This window comes from Topomyia yanbarensis, chromosome 2 (genome assembly GCF_030247195.1).
Source record: "Topomyia yanbarensis strain Yona2022 chromosome 2, ASM3024719v1, whole genome shotgun sequence".
NCBI lineage: Eukaryota > Metazoa > Arthropoda > Insecta > Diptera > Culicidae > Topomyia > Topomyia yanbarensis.
In genome coordinates, this window is record NC_080671.1 from 17,688,017 (window position 1) to 17,706,031 (window position 18,015).

Consider the following 18,015-nt stretch of genomic DNA (forward strand, 5'->3'; position numbering starts at 1 on the left):
AAGTAGACTGGCTCTTAATATTGAAAACTATAATTCACCGTCCAGTTTCTTGCTAATTAAATGGCATCACAACAGATGAAAATTGACTCAAGTGGTCGCTATTAAAAAGGGAAAAAAGAAGATTCTATTACCTCTTCGGTAATAGACCATGCAATTACGGTATTGAATCCATATTACCGCAAAGATATTAAACGAGGGAATGGCGAACTTCTGTAGCTGTACATTAGACTACACAGAAATAAAACGAATTTTTGCAAACTCAATAGGTCCTCCCCTGAGTCGATTCCTAGTCCCACCAGGAGTGCCTGGTCAAAATTTGTACTAAATCGGACAAGTCCAGCTACCCGAGCAACGTATTCGAAGTTTGCATGGAATTTTTCGACTTTTTCAATGGAGAAAATGGACTAAGTGGCATTTTAACTAAACTAAAATTTAGTTAATAGATGAGTGATATTATGTACCAAAATTCTTCTAAACAAACTATTCAGCTAAACTAAACCATTTTTTCGGAAAAAATATAATTCGTGATGATCGACTGCTGATTTCTCGCCACGCGCTCTCTGGTTCCATGCAAAACTGCAAACTCAAACATCACTTTAGTAAAAGTTTAATAACTTTTCATAAGGAAGTTGGATTGATCTGCGACATCGACAAAGTTATAAACAAAAAAAATATCTTTCTTATCTTCACTTTCAGTGATAAACTAGTGCATTCAGCGGTTTTCACCTTGTAAATTGTCGAAAAATCTCATACAAGCTCCGAACACGTTGGTCCGGTAGCTAGACTTGTCCGATTTGTTTCAAATTTGGAGCAGAGACTCCTGGTGAGACTAGAAATCAACTCAGATGTGGGCTGATTGATTTTTCAAAAATACGTTATTTTCCTGGTCAGTCTAATGGACACAGAAGAAACTCACGGGATAGCGTTTCTGGTAGATCCCGGATGGGACAATTTTACAAATCAACAACTTCCATCGGACCTACTGACAGGCGCTTGCAATTATTTCAGAGTCTGATCTTGCCCCAGTTACTTTTATGGGGCATACTACACATCAACCTAAATTTAAACGATAGGATAGAACGTGATGGACAGTTCAGACGTTAGAGTCACCTCTCTAGCGTCGATGATAGGCACTCAGAGCGAACAGATGCCGGAAGATAAATATGAAAAAAGTCCTCAACACATTGCAATACACCCATATTCAAGAAAGAAATTTCGCTTGAAGCATTTTCATGTGCATTTTTCTAGAGCATGATTATTTTTTTAAGTAAAAATTAAATGAGAATACTAAAAATGCTGCATTGACCATATTGGTGTAGACTTTATTCCCCTCAAAGCTCCCCAGTTTCAGTGTGCACACATGGTTTACTTCGAACCACCAACTCAATAGTTTAATCGGCTAAACCGCAACAATAACCGAGGTAGCGAAAGATCTCAATTACGAAAGCATGTCGCGCGCAGTCTAAACGAAACTACCACCAAGCGTGGCCGCTGGAAAATCAATTCTCATTAGCTGACAAATCCCCGTGAAATTTGATGCCGGCGACATTTTCCTTACGATCTGGGCGTCACCATAAAGATCGCGATGCAAGCCAGCACCAGCTGCCAACCCGCCGAGTAACCGGTTTCCAATCAATTAATTAATTAGCAAAACATGACGAATGGGAATGTTGAATCACCGAACGAAAAAAAAAACCTAGCTGGAGACATTTGATCAATTTGAAAAGCAGCCCCCAAACCGCAAAAGACTCCCACTGTGCGTCAGCACGTCACAACGCAATTTAGTACAATGCGTCAAATGTACGGACTAATACGCGCACGTCTGCCGCGCGAGCCTGTCAATCTCCAGACTGGACCCAAACAAGTAGGACGAAATCCGGGGAAAGTGTGTCCAACCCGGTCTGTCAGCTTACTGGCCAGCCACGGTCAACACATTTGTTCGCTAATTTTTCACCCCTGAAATCTCAATTATTCGCGGCGGGTTCTCAAATCGCCGATTAGATCTCTGGACTGTCACACACGTGGTAAGCAGTAACGAACCTGTCCCCGCGAGGGATGAGAATGATGCAATTCATTTATGTATGTATAGTAGCTACATATGAATGCAGCAGCTGATCGTGTGGTCAGCCCTCCGAGGTGTGTTTGTCACTCACGATCGTTATCGAATCGAGCGTGAAGCACTAATTACAAACCCAATCAAGATACGGAAAAGCTGCCTGCGGAACTTGGGTGCGTAAGTTTCAATCAAATCAGTCTTTCTAATGGTCTGCAGCCACTGCCGCACATAAATCTTACAGCCTGAAGAGCCATTCCCTCTTATCGGGTTCAGTTTATCTCGGGCAAATGAATTCATCTAATTTCCAATTCTGTTCGGAGGACGACAACGACCGGCCGTAGATCTGGCGAGAGTGATGCTTTTTTGATTGAAAATATGTCGATCAGCAGCTAGCAGGCGGTACGTGGCGACATCTATCGTTTTTTTTTTATTTCTTCTCCAGTCGACGACGTGGCGATCCGGAGGAGACTGGGGCCGGCCAAGACGTAGATCACGATCTGCGGAATCCTTCGGCATGTGTGGATGTGAGCGGTACCGGTGGTGATCTCCACAGATCTTAATGATTGCCGGTGCTGTTCGGCTGTCAACCCTTTTCCGCTGCCGCTCCTCTCACTCAGCTTGGTTGGACAGCAGCAGCGGCCGTGGCTTCCATCATCCATCGGCAATCGGAGAGCATTAGTGTTACTAATATTGATTGATGGGTGATGGGCGCGAAGGTTTTCATCTCGGGAACATCGCCTATCGCCTATCGGACGCGACGCATGTTTTCTATCCACTCGCGGACCAGATTAGACTAAGCCCCAAAGCAACAGAAATAATAACAGCAACATCAGCAGCCGAAAAAAAACAACAGGGAAGTGGGATGGAAGTTCATTTAAATAATTGATTTGTCTGAAAAGGTGAAGCCTCTTTGCACGATTCGGTAATGGCATATAATGGTGTGGTGTGGGGTTTTGGGGCCGAAATGGGGGTACTGGTATGGAAGGATTAATTAGCGGGTGAAGTTATTTCTTTGTTCGGAGTCCACTCCGGATAGGGATTTGATGACTAATTGATGCCGACTTCGATCGTTGACTAATAGGTCAATGTAGTTCGGAAGGTTTTGGATTTCAGCTCGAGCGGGGATCAGTAGGCGATGAAATTTGCTTCATCAGATTATTGCGAGTTTAATTATGAAACTTTTAGTACGCTTTTTGGAAAGAGTAGCTCGAGACAGTATTTGTTTTGCTGAGAAAATCGGATCAAATAGTTATTTAGGTATGTAAATGCGATCGGACATTTTTTATTATATAAATATTTTCCTTTTTTTCGGCTGAATCTTAAAAGACAGAACGGGTTTTGTATACTTCCCGACGTTTCGGCCACTGGTTTTGGCCTTTTTGAAGGGAAATAAATTGGTATTTTGTCGTTTATCGTGAGTGATTTTTTTAGAACAAGTTTCCAGTTAAATCGGTTTGATCTTGTGCAGTGAATTTCGTGAGAAAAACGTCTATCGGCGGAAGCGATTTTTTTCCTGCTAGTTTGACTCGTGTTAGGAAGGCCAGAATTCCACGTTACCACCGGTAAGTGTGAACACCAGGCTATTTAACTCCACTTCTCTAGTGATCAATTTAGTCCCCCTTGCACTATGCAATTAATCTCCAGCGTGTCAACGTCAATCAAGGCCGCAGCTCCAAAGAACCGTTTCACTCCAAAGGCACAGAGAGAGAGAGAGAGTCCTGTGATCCAACCTCCCGATGAATGGCGCATAAAAAAAACATGCACACGGGACCGAATTACAAGCGCAACCAGCATGAGAAACAATAAATTTGCGTCCACCTACGACTTAATTTGCTTAATGTTTGGCGCTTTAACCTACCGCTTGATCCTGCCGGGCGAACGAGCGCTACGGATACGACAGATAAATAATGTTTGATCATTATTAAGAAAAAATCAATTTGGCTCAACGTCTCAGTGCAGTTGGTCTTCGCTCGCAGAAGTGCCTGTTGAAAGTTACAACTTTTGTTTAACATGCCACCGAATCGAGCCGCGTGCTGTGCGAAACGACAAGCAATCCCGGGTTGATGTCTTGACTAAAGCACTTCGGACGAAAGTTTAATTTCTTCGACGTCCTGATGGGCATATTACAGTCATAAAACTTACATTACGATTCCCTTTAAATGGAAGGAATTTACGAGTTTTTTTTGCTTCATCGTCCCCAGGGTATCACAACGAAAAAAATAATAATAATAATGAGATGTGTCCACGACTAGCTCCCCGAGCATCGATATGGTACCGCGCATATAATACCTGCAGCCCCCGTTAGCATCCCGTTCTACCGCTGGCTGGCACGGGTCTGATGGTGGAGACTATAAATCAAAAGTCACTGATTAGAAATTATTGCTCCAGTTTTGCGCGTGCGTAGTTTAAACCTTGCGCGCTGCATTAACTAGCCTGCGAGCGATTTGTGGGCAGCTGTGAGGGATGCTGACATTTAACAACCACCCGGCCGGTATAGGGTGGAGAGAATTGCGTCTAGCCACCTGGTGGTCACCTGGGAGTGTAGGTTTTTTCCCTTTCTATTGCGGGTGTAGTAAAATGAACCTGTCACATGAGGAACGTACTTCCAGTGAAAGGATTGCCATTCCAGTTCGCTTATTCAAATTTAATATTTAGATGGCTTTCTATAGAATAATAAAACTACTACCTATCGCTACATGGTGACAATTTTTATGTAAACTCCCATGTTTACCCAGGATCGACAACTATAGGACGCCACTTTCGAGGGTCATTGAGTACTGTTTGCGTCCATTTCACCACCAGCATTCGCGTACCCATTCGTGGTCATTTATAATTTATTTGGCTTGTAACAGATTCGTAGCACGCAACGCCATTAGTGAGACTGATTTGGTCGTTGAATAATTGATGATCCACCCTCTACCTCTCCCCATCGACCATCCATTTACAGCCCTGTGGGATGGAACTTGTATATCACCATGCACGTTTTGCCAGCATGTAGTATTGGTTCGCACCGCGTGATGACAGAGATGATGGAACACGTTTATGAATATTTAATTTTACCCTCACATCCAGATGATATAGCTACTGCACAAGTGGTTGCAGTGTAAAACAACATCGGTTGCGATTTAATTGTTGTTTTGTGCACAACCGAGCGACCATTCATTCGGTTCCAGCTTTTTGTGGGGGTGGGGCTTATCGTGCCGGGAGGAACCTGTTATTAGCTAACTTTATGGTCGCACGAGGAGCTTCCAGGCCCGATGCAGTGTTCTAAGGTTGCGTGTGCGATGGTTGTAGTTCGACGTAACTCAGATTGACGAGGATCATTTTGCTCGACAATGGCGACTGGCGTAAAATTGTGCACGAAATGGGTTTGAATGATGTTCAAAAATGACTGAGAAATTAAAGTTACAATTAAATCTTAAATCCCGGGAATTTATTTCCTGGGAATCCCGGGATTTTTGGATTTCCCGGGATTCTCGATTCCCGAGAAATTGTGTTTTCTCATTCCCGGGATTCGAGAGTACCGGGAAAAAAGATTTTTAATTTATTCCAAAAGGCTTAGGATCTGCGAAAGAAATTATGTAGGAAATTTTTTTACCGGTAAAAATTTGGAGTGAATAGTGAATGCAGATTGTAGCGTTAGTGATGCGCACGATATCTTTGCAACCGATGAGCCCATTGTTCAGATTTTTTAATAATTCTTTTAATAGTTTATTTTAATAGTTATATCATGAATGAAAGGGCTTGCAATCAAATTAGTAATGGAAATGGCGGCACTTTCTTAAAAAAATCGTTGAGTGTATGTTTCAAAACTTGGGATGGTTTTTAGTAATATTATGCTGAGCGCAAACGCTATTCAAAATAAGGAATGTTTCTAGAACGTCTGCAGAAATATTTGGTCGGTTCATCGAATGCATATTTCGTCTAATTTGTTATACCGTAACCGTAATATCTGAAAATTTTTTGATGTATGAAAAGAAATACATAACGCTGTATCTGTCCAACATCATGCGTATCCAAACTCTTTGAATGTTGCTTTCAAGGATGTAGAAAAAAATTTGGAAGGGATAAGATCATACAATCCAGATATTCGCCCGTAACAAGAAATCGATGGTAGGCTTCATCCATCGCTACACAGTTCGTCCATTATCTGCTGTGATGGAAATGGATTCCATATATTACATTTTCTCATTTGATCAGAAATAACTGCACACTACCCGGAAGCATCTCAATCTTTTCATTCAAGATTACTAAAGAAGGTGTTTTGCATTAAATTGATTACATTTCATCGTATCAGAACAACGAATTCCAACTTTGAAAAGTAACTCCAGCAGCGCTGCGTTTAGTCCCAATCGTAATCGCAATTACCAAAAATTTAGGTTATACATATAGCCAAGAAAAATCATAAAAAGAAGTTGATGTTGCGTAAACTTATTGACGAGTTATCGAATGATTGAATGATGTGTAGGCCACCAAATCGCTATCTTCTGACAACTGCATTTAGGACAGATATACATGCAATCAACCGGGTTTGAAAAGTTTTCAATTTATTCTTTTGTTTTCAAGAAAATCTTTCTCCTTTTTATTTTTCTTCTGCATTTTATTATTTATTTCCCGAATCCCGGGAAACTGAAAACCGTCGGGAAATGGAAGCTCTAGTTACAATTCACCAATTGATAGATTACGGGCGTGTCCACACAAATAAAATTCTTCCTCAAATTTACATTTATTCATAAACATGAAAGGAAATATTAGCTTTACTCAATTCATATTGCTTGACGTCCATTTTTCATCGAATGCAATTTTTTCTTCTAAATCATTAGGTACGGCTTAATACGCTAGCATAACTGAGCCGTGGATCTTTCATGTTTTTACAAGATGTAAAAGTAAAAAATACCACAAAGGTACTGCCTGTCCATCGAATGTTGTTATAATTTTACACATTGAACGAAAATTACAGTTTTTTTGATTAAATAAACCAACAAAAATTATTTTTATACTAAGGAGGAATTCCACGAAGATCCGTCCGAAAATCTTTAAAATCGTGACCGACCATCTTAGATTCCAATGAAACTTTACACGTTTCACCGTCATGCAAGACTAAATATTTTCCACAGGTAATAAGATTATTTTGACTCAAGAGCAACTTTTCAAAAGGGCGTAAACGTTTCTACGCGTATGAATTTCAAAATTTTTTTGTTCGATTACTGTATTTTATACAGCAAAACTATCTGAGAACAAGTTACAGGAAATGAATACTTCTGTCTGAAAAAAATATACACTGAAAAAAATGTTGTGTCATTTTTCAAAAAAACAAAAATTTATGATAAAAAACCCATTTTTTTAAATTTTTTATATTTTGTAGCCAAAAACCTAAAGAGAAAAGAAACATTTTGAATGTGATTGCATGATGGAGCAAAAATCGGTAAAAAAGTTTTCCTAACAATAACTTCGTACATGTTTTTAAATTTCATACTAATAGACATACAAAATTGTAATTCTATTACAGAATATAATTCTAAGCACCATTTAAAATCAAAATGCATTTAATAAAAATCTTTCAAAATGCGATAGTTTTCGATATATTTGAAATGTTGCTCCTTCAAAAACAATTAATTCGTGTAATTATGCTCTTTTTAAAAGTTATTCGCGTTACCCCATCAAAAATGACAAAAATTTAATGTTTATCGTTTTATAGACGTAAAAGCAACTTTTTTAGTGTATTTGGATCCTGGAGAAGCTTTCAATGAAAAAGTTTTCCTAACAACAACTCTTGACATTTTTTATAATTCTTACTATTTGCAGTCAAATATACAATTTTCTTTTTGAATATGATTCTAAACGCCATTTTAAATCGAAATGCTCTTAACAAAAATTTTCTAAATTGTAGTAATTCTCGAGATATTTTAACTTTTGTTTTAACAACACAATTATTTTTTTTGCTACGACCTTTTCATAAGTTAGTCGCGTTGCTCCATCAACAATAATATTTCAAATATCTCGAAAACTATCGCATTTTGGAAGATTTTTGTTAAATGCATTTTGATTTTAAATGGTGCTTAGAATTATATTCTGTAATAAAATTACAATTTTGTATGTCAATTAGTATGAAATTTAAAAACATGTATGATGTTATTTTTAGAAAAACTTTTTTACCGATTTTTTCTCCATCATGCAATCACAATCAAAATGTTGCTTTTCTCTTTAGGTTTTTGGTAACAAAATATAAAAAATTTAAAAAAATGGGTTTTTTCGCAATTTAAATTTTTATCATAAATTTTTGTTTTTTTGAAAAATGACACAACATTTTTTTCAGCGTATATTTTTTTCGGATAGAAGTATTCATTCCCTGTAACTTGTTCTCAGATAGTTTTGCTGTATAAAATACAGTAATCGAACAAAAAAAATTTGAAATTCATGCACGTAGAAACGTTTACGCCCTTTTGAAAAATTACTTTTGTATCAAAATATTCCAATTGCCAGAGAATATCATGGAGATTCATACAGCGAACACACCTGCAAAGTTTCGTTCGAATCGACGATGGTCATATTTTGCGGTCGGCCGTTTTCTCATGGAATCCCTCTAAGGCTCTTTAAACTTTTATTTTCACCTGTTGCAGCATCGGGGAGCAGGATTCACAATTTTCTAAGACATCAGATATGGATTTCTTCATGTTCAGTATGGTATTGGTGGAATTTGGAAGAACAGTGGGTCAAATTACTTGTGGCGGAAAATATTTCAAAGCCATCTTCATTTCAAGTTTCGTTTTCCTACCATCAATCCACAAGAAAAAAGGGTTCCCCTTTAAAAAAGAGAAGACTTGATTGGAAATTGCTAGAGACAAACTGAGCTTATTACCACATCGTTTGGCACACCAGCGCCCGCACCTATCGATCCAGAAGAGCTCACCGCTAACCTCCTTCTTAATAATCGCCAGGGGTCCTAAGGTTGGTGTTGGCAGAGGGGACTTCCTACCTGCTATCCCGGGTGAGTATATCCGGCTGTACCTGAGGATTTATCGCCTTCCAGCTGTGCTGTGCGTATTTACTACCAAAACGTACGCGGATTAAGGACCAAAATAGACACATTTTTCTAGGCTGTTTTGGAAGCTCATAATCGTCCTAACGGAAACCTGGCTAAATCACAAATTCCTTCCCGAACATCTTTATGGACATCAATACGCTCTTCTTAGAAATTATCAGTCCCCTTTTAACAGCCCCAAGATTCGCTGCAAGGGCGTTATAATACAAGTATCGATTAAACTAAATGTCGTTGTTGACATACCGCAAAACGCATTCAGCATTGACGTTATATACTTGCCCCTGACCGAAAATTTCATGCGGTGAATGTTAATGAACACGCGAAATCGCTAGATTCGATATCACCACGACTCCCGCTATTCTGTTCGGTGACTATAGCCAGTCCAATCTGCATTGGCGTTTCTCTGAGAAAGACATATCCACATGTTGACCCACCGCTCTCGCATATGCCGATAGCTTCACTCTCTTGGATGGATTTAATTTACATGGATTCACTCAAATCAACACGTTATTGACCCGGAACGTATGTTGGATCACGCACTCGCAAAAGGTATTGCTTTGCCGGTCACGGCAGTGTCGTCGCCCATCGATCCATTGATTGATCTTAATGCTGATCACCCTGCTTTTAGCGTGGAATTCAATCTGCCCACTCAAATCATCTTTGAAGAGCCTTCCATTTCAAACTCTCGGGACTTTCGTCGATCAGATTATGCCACAATAAATGCTATGCTTTTAGTCACTAATTGGCAATTTATTGAATCATCCACCAGTATTTATGAAACTGTGGAGTGCTTCAGTGCTGCTGTGCACCAAACCAGATCATGTTTAAAAAATAGTAAACCATGAATCGGTTCATGGCGTATAGTTGAACTCTGAATAAAGTTCGTAAGTCTATGAATAAAACAACGAGTCAATTTTTGGTTTTATGAACAATGCTCATAAAGTTGTGAACTAGTTCAAGTACAGAAGATCGAGTTGGCATGGAGGAAACAGCGACTGAGGCTCACAAAACAAAAACAAACATCTCCACTAATAAAATCCTTATGCAACCGTTATTGAAAGGAAATAGAATATAATTATAAAACACATGATTCTTGTTCATGGTCCTGTTCTCGTAACGCAAAAACGTGCTTTGTTCCAGATTTTATGGCACTTTATTCACGACTTTGGGATCAATTCGCAGTTTCTCTACGAAATCCCATGTAAACTTTAAACCTCGGAAGCAAAAATATAGTTTAACCATTCGAGTGAAAAATTTGCACGTTTATTCTAGTACTGAAAAAGTTGCTCGTAACAGGAAGTTATTTTTGTCTCACTCTAGTATCCATCGGATCTTGTGTACGCGTTTCGTTACTTCGCGTAAAGATCTTCTTTCATGTTGGGGATCCTACATCACCCGCTGTTACTTGGAGATCACTTTCTCTCGATTCATAGTTTTCGTCCAAGCTGTCCTCGCTATTGACATTGAATAGGTTTTCAAGATTCATTAGCTTGGATTGTTTGTTGGAGCTACGAGCATATATCCGTGTTATTTTCTTTTGCTTTATCATTGATGGTACTGGCTGTTGATTTGGAGGTAATAGACGTACCACAATAGTCGGAAATGCTGTGCGTACGTTCAGTTGTTCTAGCATTCGTTAGCGACTTTGGTGATTTAGCTGATATTGGTAAGGACTCTGTGTTGCATTTGCTGGCAGCTAATAGTGTTTCGTTAGAGGTTTTTGTACCCGGGCGCCTGTCATTATTAACGATCGGGACGGGAATCTGTTGACAGATCGTACAAGAGTGACAACTAGTTGGAAGGAGCACTTTGAATTACTATTAAACGGACAAACGAAAAGCGAAGGCAAACATAGAGAGTGAATTGAGGATGATGGACAACCTTTGGACTCCAGTATCGAATATACAGTCCACGCAAATACATGTTTTCTTTACGCGTTTCTGTTCGCGCAGTGAAATTTGCAGTTTTCAGTTTAACTTCAAGTATCCGAAGAACCACAGTGCACGCGAACATTTGTTGGTCGGAAGTGCGAATGGCTATTCGGGAGCTAAAAACGGTAAGTCAGTTGGGAAAGACGGAACCCAGGCCGGGCTTCTGAAAGTCGGGGGTGAACGTTTGTACGAAACACTTCATAGCGTGATCGCAACGGTCTGGGAGGAAAAAGAAATGCGTTTGGATTTATTGGATGATCTAATAAGTCGTATCTTCAAGAAGAGTTATAAACTCGAGTGTAATAACTGTCGAGATAAAACGATCCTCAATGCCGCCTATAAGGTACTCTCCCGTGTTCTGTTTAGCAGTTAGCGCCCGTTGACTAAATCCTTTGTAGGCGTATCTCAAAGCAGATTCCGAGAAGGACAATGAACGACGAAACAAATATTTACTCTGCGACAAATCTTGGATAAATTTTGAGAAAACGACTTGTGGATGCAAGAACTGTTTGTAGATTTCAAGACAGCGTACGATTCAGTGAAACGAAACGAACTGTGGCAGATAATGTTTGAACATAGATTTGCAACAAAATTAATTCGACTGATTCGTAGGACGCTGGATGGATCAAAATCAAGTGTCAAAATAGCTTTAGACGCACCCGACTCATTTGGGACGTTAGATGGATTTGATAATAACGTCTCCCTCTCTAAGCTATTCTTCATCATCGAGTTTGACAAAAATCTGATGTGCAAAGGAAGGGAATCATCATTACGAGATCTATCATGCTTTTTAACTCCGCGGACAACATCGACATAATTGGCGTTGATCGTCGAGTAGTGGAAGAGACATGTTTGTCTTCTAAAAGGGAGGCTACGAGAATCAGACTGACTATACACGCTGACAAAACAAAGTACACGGAAGAGCTGGTAGAAAACAAGGCATTTCGAAAGGTGGTGATTCCGAGGTGTAAAGCGATGTCGTACGGTACGAGCTTGTTCGCGGATTCATATATCGTGAAACACTAGTGACATGTGATAACGATGTTAGCCGCAAAGTAAAAAGTCGTGTAACGTTTTGAGAACATGACTTTCTACGATTTCCGCTGTCCGTAGCCTGCAGACTCGCACGTAACCTGTTCTATAAAAATCACTGATACTTCCTATTGCTTTGCACGTTCATGGTCATCTGAAGGAAGCAGACTAGCGAGTGCTCGGCGTGTTTGAGAGAAGAATTTTACGTTCAATACTCAGCGGCATGGTAGAAAATGGAGAATTACGCAGACGCATTAACCACGAATTGCACCAAGTAGACAAACATGCTAGGAACGATAATAAAACACGGCGGACAACAGTGGCCTCGACATGCAGTGCGAATGCCGAAAGATACTCCAGCTAACGTTATACTTAGCAGAAAATCAGGAGGAGGTCGTCGCCTTCGGACAGATCCCGCACTTGCTGTTCGTGTACATTCGAGGAACATGCGCGTAAGTTGCTCATTCAATGAGACTGGAGAATGGCGAACTGAGATTGCGACACCTGGAAAGCCATAACCCATACAGTCACGATTCCGAGCACCCAAAATTTTAAGCCACGATGATAATGATAAAGCTTTTTAGACGCTCATTGTGGATAAGTGTATTCAACTTATTCGCCAAGGTGTAAGAATCGATACGACTCTAGATATCTTTCGACCATATATCCCATCATTTTCACAGCATTGGTTTTATCCAGACAACGTACTCCAGAAACAACGAAGGTGGTACACTGACGTTAAATATTAAATGCCGAATGTTGGAAAAATTTGACAATATTCTAAAAATCTGTCTGGATGTACTTGAGGAAAAAACAGGAGAATTCTAGATAAATCTGGAACAATGACACTGGTAGCAGGTTACTTCTTCAACAACCGGCAATCACTCGTGTCGATTTTTGGGAAAGCGTAACAGTTTGGAGAATTAATATTAATTGAATTCGACATTATTGAATATTAGATATCTTGTTGAAATATTTGCTTTCCGTCAGTGGATGGGTAAGCATCAGTTAAAACAACACTCGCACGGGTTGTGCCACCGAACCTCCCAACTAACTGACCAAGCAATACTTTTCCGTGTCAGTTTGATACATGAATGCCTAATGACCCACTTAATTATTAATGCCGGTGTGCCGGCATCCTTCCTGTCACTGGGTAATCATCAACTTGCCACCTCGAGCACCCATTCAAACAAATCAGATAGTTAAATATTTCAACAACCCTGTAATAATCGATAAAGGATTCGGCGCTTCCCCGGAATTTGATGAAAGAAAAAAACAGAAAACATATTTGCCATACTACTACTCACTGGTCGATATCCTGACACTGTTGGTCGCAAACGACGCAACGAGCCTCGATTCCCTCCTCGTCCTCGTCGTCCTCGCCGTTTACGTTGACGTCCTGCTCGTTGTGCCCGGTACTGTTACTGTTACTGCTGCAGTTGCGACTGCTCTGGTCGACACTACTGCCGGTGGTATTATGATGACTGCTGTTGGTGTTGTTATTGTTGTTGTTGTTATGATGGTGCAAATGATCCTTATGACTAGAGTCAAGATCTGCCGAGCTGTTGTATGTGTCCTCGAAAGCCTCACTGTGCTGGGATCCTGTAAATCAGAAGAAAAAAAATCAACCATATAGTATTTTTTTTCGGAACATAAACTGCTCCCGATTCCGTCGAGAGAATCCATTAATAATGGACACCTCCGTACTGACTCGACCAAAAGCAGAGGAAGAAAATCAACAGAGCTCGGTAGTTTTGTTGATACAAACGTGAGATTGATTCACATCAATCACCCACTCAGGCGAAAACAAAAAAAAACAGCCGATCATTATTTCGGCGGCACATTTGTGTGGAAGCGAAGATACTCATCGTTTTCTAGCCACCAACGCTGCCACCTTCTGGCGCAGGTCACGACGGTCAAGTCGTCATCACTCACGCCCCAAAAAAGCATTTCTGATGTAGCTTGCGCTCAAGTTTGAACACCACCTCGGGATGGCACCTCTCTCGTGTGCCAAAAGCAGCCTCGTATGTCATTAAAAAGCAGCTATCCATCCTCCTCCTCCACCAACAACGCGATGGCCCATATGATCATCCGAAGAAGCAAAGCAATCAATCATTTACGGCACCGCGCGAGGAGGGAACCGCACCTTCGCGACCACGCGAGGAATGGAGGAAAAATCGATTTCTTCTAATTGTTTTTTTGGTCTACATACAATGAAGGTTCTTCGATACGAACCGAGGTCATACGGACGCCGCTGCCGCGGCTGCCGCTGAGACTGAGATCATCTTTTGTACCTGACCAGCAGTGGTGACCACCTACTAAAGTGTTAGGCGAGGTCGATACTCGGTTTGAGCTCGAATGCGTGCGAGATTCGAGACACCTGATAGAGCGGGAATTACACAGTACTGGGAAGCGGGTTTCTCTGAAGATCCGTGGCTGTCAAAGTGCCAAAAAGTGTGCTCGAACACTGGTGGAAGATAAGCTAACGCATCACTTACAGGTTGGAATGGGTGCGAAAAAAAACTATAGATCGTTGACCAGACTACTGCGACGTATCTGCGGATTGGGTGGTTGATTGATGAGGACAAAGGAAAAAATGTTGAATAGAAACTTTAGTAGAGATAGACGTTCGCGAAGCGCTGATGCAAAATATCGAATCAATTCCATCTCATCCGGCTACTCGCACGAATCCAGTCCGACATATTCGAGAGTTTGAGGTATACTCAAAATTAGGCAAATTTAATTAAAATTTGTAAAATATACAATATTACATCGCAGTTGACGTATACTTTGAAGCACCAGTACCAAGCATGGGTACACTGGGTTAGGGCCAGGGAATTTTGAGGGCCCCGAACTTAGAATGAATTTGAAATCATTCTAAAAATTAATTGCACTTAATTGTTTATAACACTTTAGTTTGGGGTAATAATAAAATGGAAGCAGCTTGGAATCGCACATTGTACCGTATCCTATATGAACAAGACGATTAGAGAGCATCAGATTACCAATTATCAGTAGGGAAATAATTGAACCAATTCAAACGTCAGTGCAACATTTCGCTTCAAGTTTCAATTTATTTTGAACAAAAACAATGAAACGTTTAGTACAAAACGTACATAAAGGCACCGAAGAGGAGCAGCAACCAGAAAACGGTAGTAGAACATGCACAAAGGGGGTGTACAGAAAGTGGAAGTAGTATATGTCGAATTTTGATACAAAATTCTTGATTGGCAAGCGATCCGCAGATGTGGTACATATTCAACAGTTCATCACATATAGGACCCTCAACGGAAAAATCTATAATGTTATTCTCGTAAAAATTCAAAAAAAAAATTATTTCCTTGCAAAAGTGTAATTGAAAATTTCTACACAAATCGACCCTACCATTACTTTAAATCTGATTAAAGGAATCAAGGCAAACGTGCGTGTCTTTAAAGATATTTGAAGACCGTCGAACATTTAGTGGGATATACTGAGTACAATTTTTTTTCGATTGGTCTCAATATTTTTTGTGCCACGAAATATTTTTATGGCCATTTTTACATCATAGGGTGTTCCCAATCAAATATGGTTAGGTTAGGTTTGGGGAATAAAGGTTTTAATGGTTAAAAATATTCTAATACCCATTTTTTTACTTTTATAAGTGGGTCTATTAAGTCAATTACCATACGATAACATTTGAATCAAGAAAAACTAAATCGTAATGGTGAGTTAAGCGAAAGCAATTGGGTGAAAAAATTGCCCCAGAGGCGGGATTCGAATCTGCAACCCTTGGGACTATGGCCCAAATGCACAAACCCTTACTCTATCCCTGGAATATGATGGCGTCTCAGAAAGAACACATGATTATGGCATTAGCGACAGTGATCATACCACGGACTCTAAAACGAGATCCCGCATAACTGCAGCTGTCACCCAACACATTTGATCTATGTAATTTCTCCGATAGATACCAAGGCCCCGGTTATTATCGTCTTAGCTCATTACCCATCGTACTTCGGTGGGTGACAGAGCTAATGAAGACTGTCGATTTCTGGTCCCTTGCCCAGTTGAAAGATGTATAACGGGAGCGAACCCGCCGATCGAATTAATTTATTTTTTGAGCCGGAGTCCCAAGGGTTGTAGGTTCGAATCCTGCCTCTGGGGGATTTTATTTCGCACTGTTGCTAACTTAACTTGCACTTAACTCACCATTTTGATCTGTTTTCCCCGATGGATACCACCAAAATGTCCGAAATAACGTATTGGCATTTACGCCAAAAACAAACACAAAAAATTTGTTTAAGATCTGAATAACATTTTTATTATTTTTCACCGTGGAATTTTTAAAAATAGGCAAGTTACAGTGAATCTCCGGACTCTCATCTAATAAATGCGGTGTACATCATATATCAAAATCTACTATCGTGTCTACTTCGACTGTTTTACGTGACTAGTATTGAAATTAATTGTACCGCTCATATTAATAGGCTCGAATAATTTCGATGTTTTGACAACAAAGTTTACGTAACCATTAAGGTTCACCCAGTATTTTTTTACGCAGGGGATACGTACCGCGTAAAAAAGCAGCGATAATTGAAAAATCCTCGTAAAAACCGCGTTAATTCGAAAATCCACGTAAAAAAACCTCAGCAAAAGACTTAGAATATTTTTGGAAGTTTTTTTTTTTTGCACGGTTTTCGAAAAAATATTCTAAGCCCATTTAAATGCAAAAGACTTTTACCTGAAAACAATTCTAAGTCCTTTTAAATGTAAAGAGCTTAGAAAACTTTTAGAAGTTTTTCTTCCGCGGACTTCGAAATTAACACGGTTTTTGCAAAAAATATTCCTTAGTAGATTTTCGGAAAGATGGAAGAGACGGGTCTGGAGGAGTCTTCCATGCACCTCAACCATTTGGGTATTTTTGGAATGGGCTCAAGCGAGTAGGTGCCAGAAATTACTTTTTGGCACGATTTTCTATAACCCAGTCAATGGGTATTTTTGGAATGGGTAATTCTTGACGAGTAGGTGGCAGAAATTTCTGTTTGACGCCATGTAGAAATCCAAGAGGGCGACTTCCGGTTTAGTGAAACTCGCTATAACCCAACAAAATTGGGTATTTTCGAAATAATCTTGACGAGTAGGTGCCACAAATTGATTTTGAAATTCAAGATGGCTACATCCGGTTTAGTGGAATTTGCTGTAACCCAGTCAATATGGCTATTTTCGGAATGGTCCTGACGAATAGGTGCCAGTAATTGATTTTGATACCATTTTGAAATCCAAGATGGTGACTTCCGGTTTAGCGAATTTCGCTATAACCCATGCGATATGGGTATTTTCGGAATGGACTAGACGAGTAGATGCCAGAAATTGATTTTTAACACGATTTTGAAATCCAAGATGGCGAATTTTTTTTGCAACATCGAAGTTGGCGACTTCCGACATGTATTTCAAAATAGTCTTAACCAGTAGGTGCAAGAAATACCCCATTCAATATATATTTTCGGAATGGTCTTGACGAGTAGGTGCCAGAAATTTATGTTTGGCGCCATGTCGGAATCCAGTCCCAGTTTAGCAAAATTTGCTATAACCCAATGAATATGGGTATTTTCGGAATGGACTTGACGAGTAGGTGCTAGAAATTGATTTTTGGCACGATTTTGAAATCCAAGATGGCGACTTCCGGTTTTGCGAAATTATCAGTATATTGACGAGTGCGCACTAGAAATTGATTTTTGACACCAATTTTAAATCCAGAATGACTTCCGGTTTAGTGAAATTTGCTATAACCGAATCAATCCCGATTTTTTCGGAATGGTCTTGGCGAGTATATGCCAGAAATTGATTTTTGACGCCATTCTGAAATCCAAGATAACGAAAAAATTTTGCAACAACCGTGTTAATCGCAAAAAAATCTTCGGAATAGACTTGACGAGTAGGTGCCAGAATTTTTTTTTATTTCAATTATAGAG

The 18,015-nt window shown here is 39.9% G+C and overlaps 1 protein-coding gene across 3 annotated transcripts in view; it reads right to left on the reverse strand.

The window, feature by feature from the left end:
• LOC131678608 (transcription factor hamlet) overlaps window positions 1–18,015 on the reverse strand; it is a 290,300-nt gene that overhangs the window by 39,781 nt on the left and 232,504 nt on the right. For all 3 annotated transcript variants that reach the window (XM_058958826.1, XM_058958825.1, XM_058958827.1), the window contains exon 6: window positions 13,369–13,663. In XM_058958826.1, the coding sequence (XP_058814809.1) occupies window positions 13,369–13,663 (295 nt within the window). The remainder of the gene's footprint in view (window positions 1–13,368; window positions 13,664–18,015) is intronic.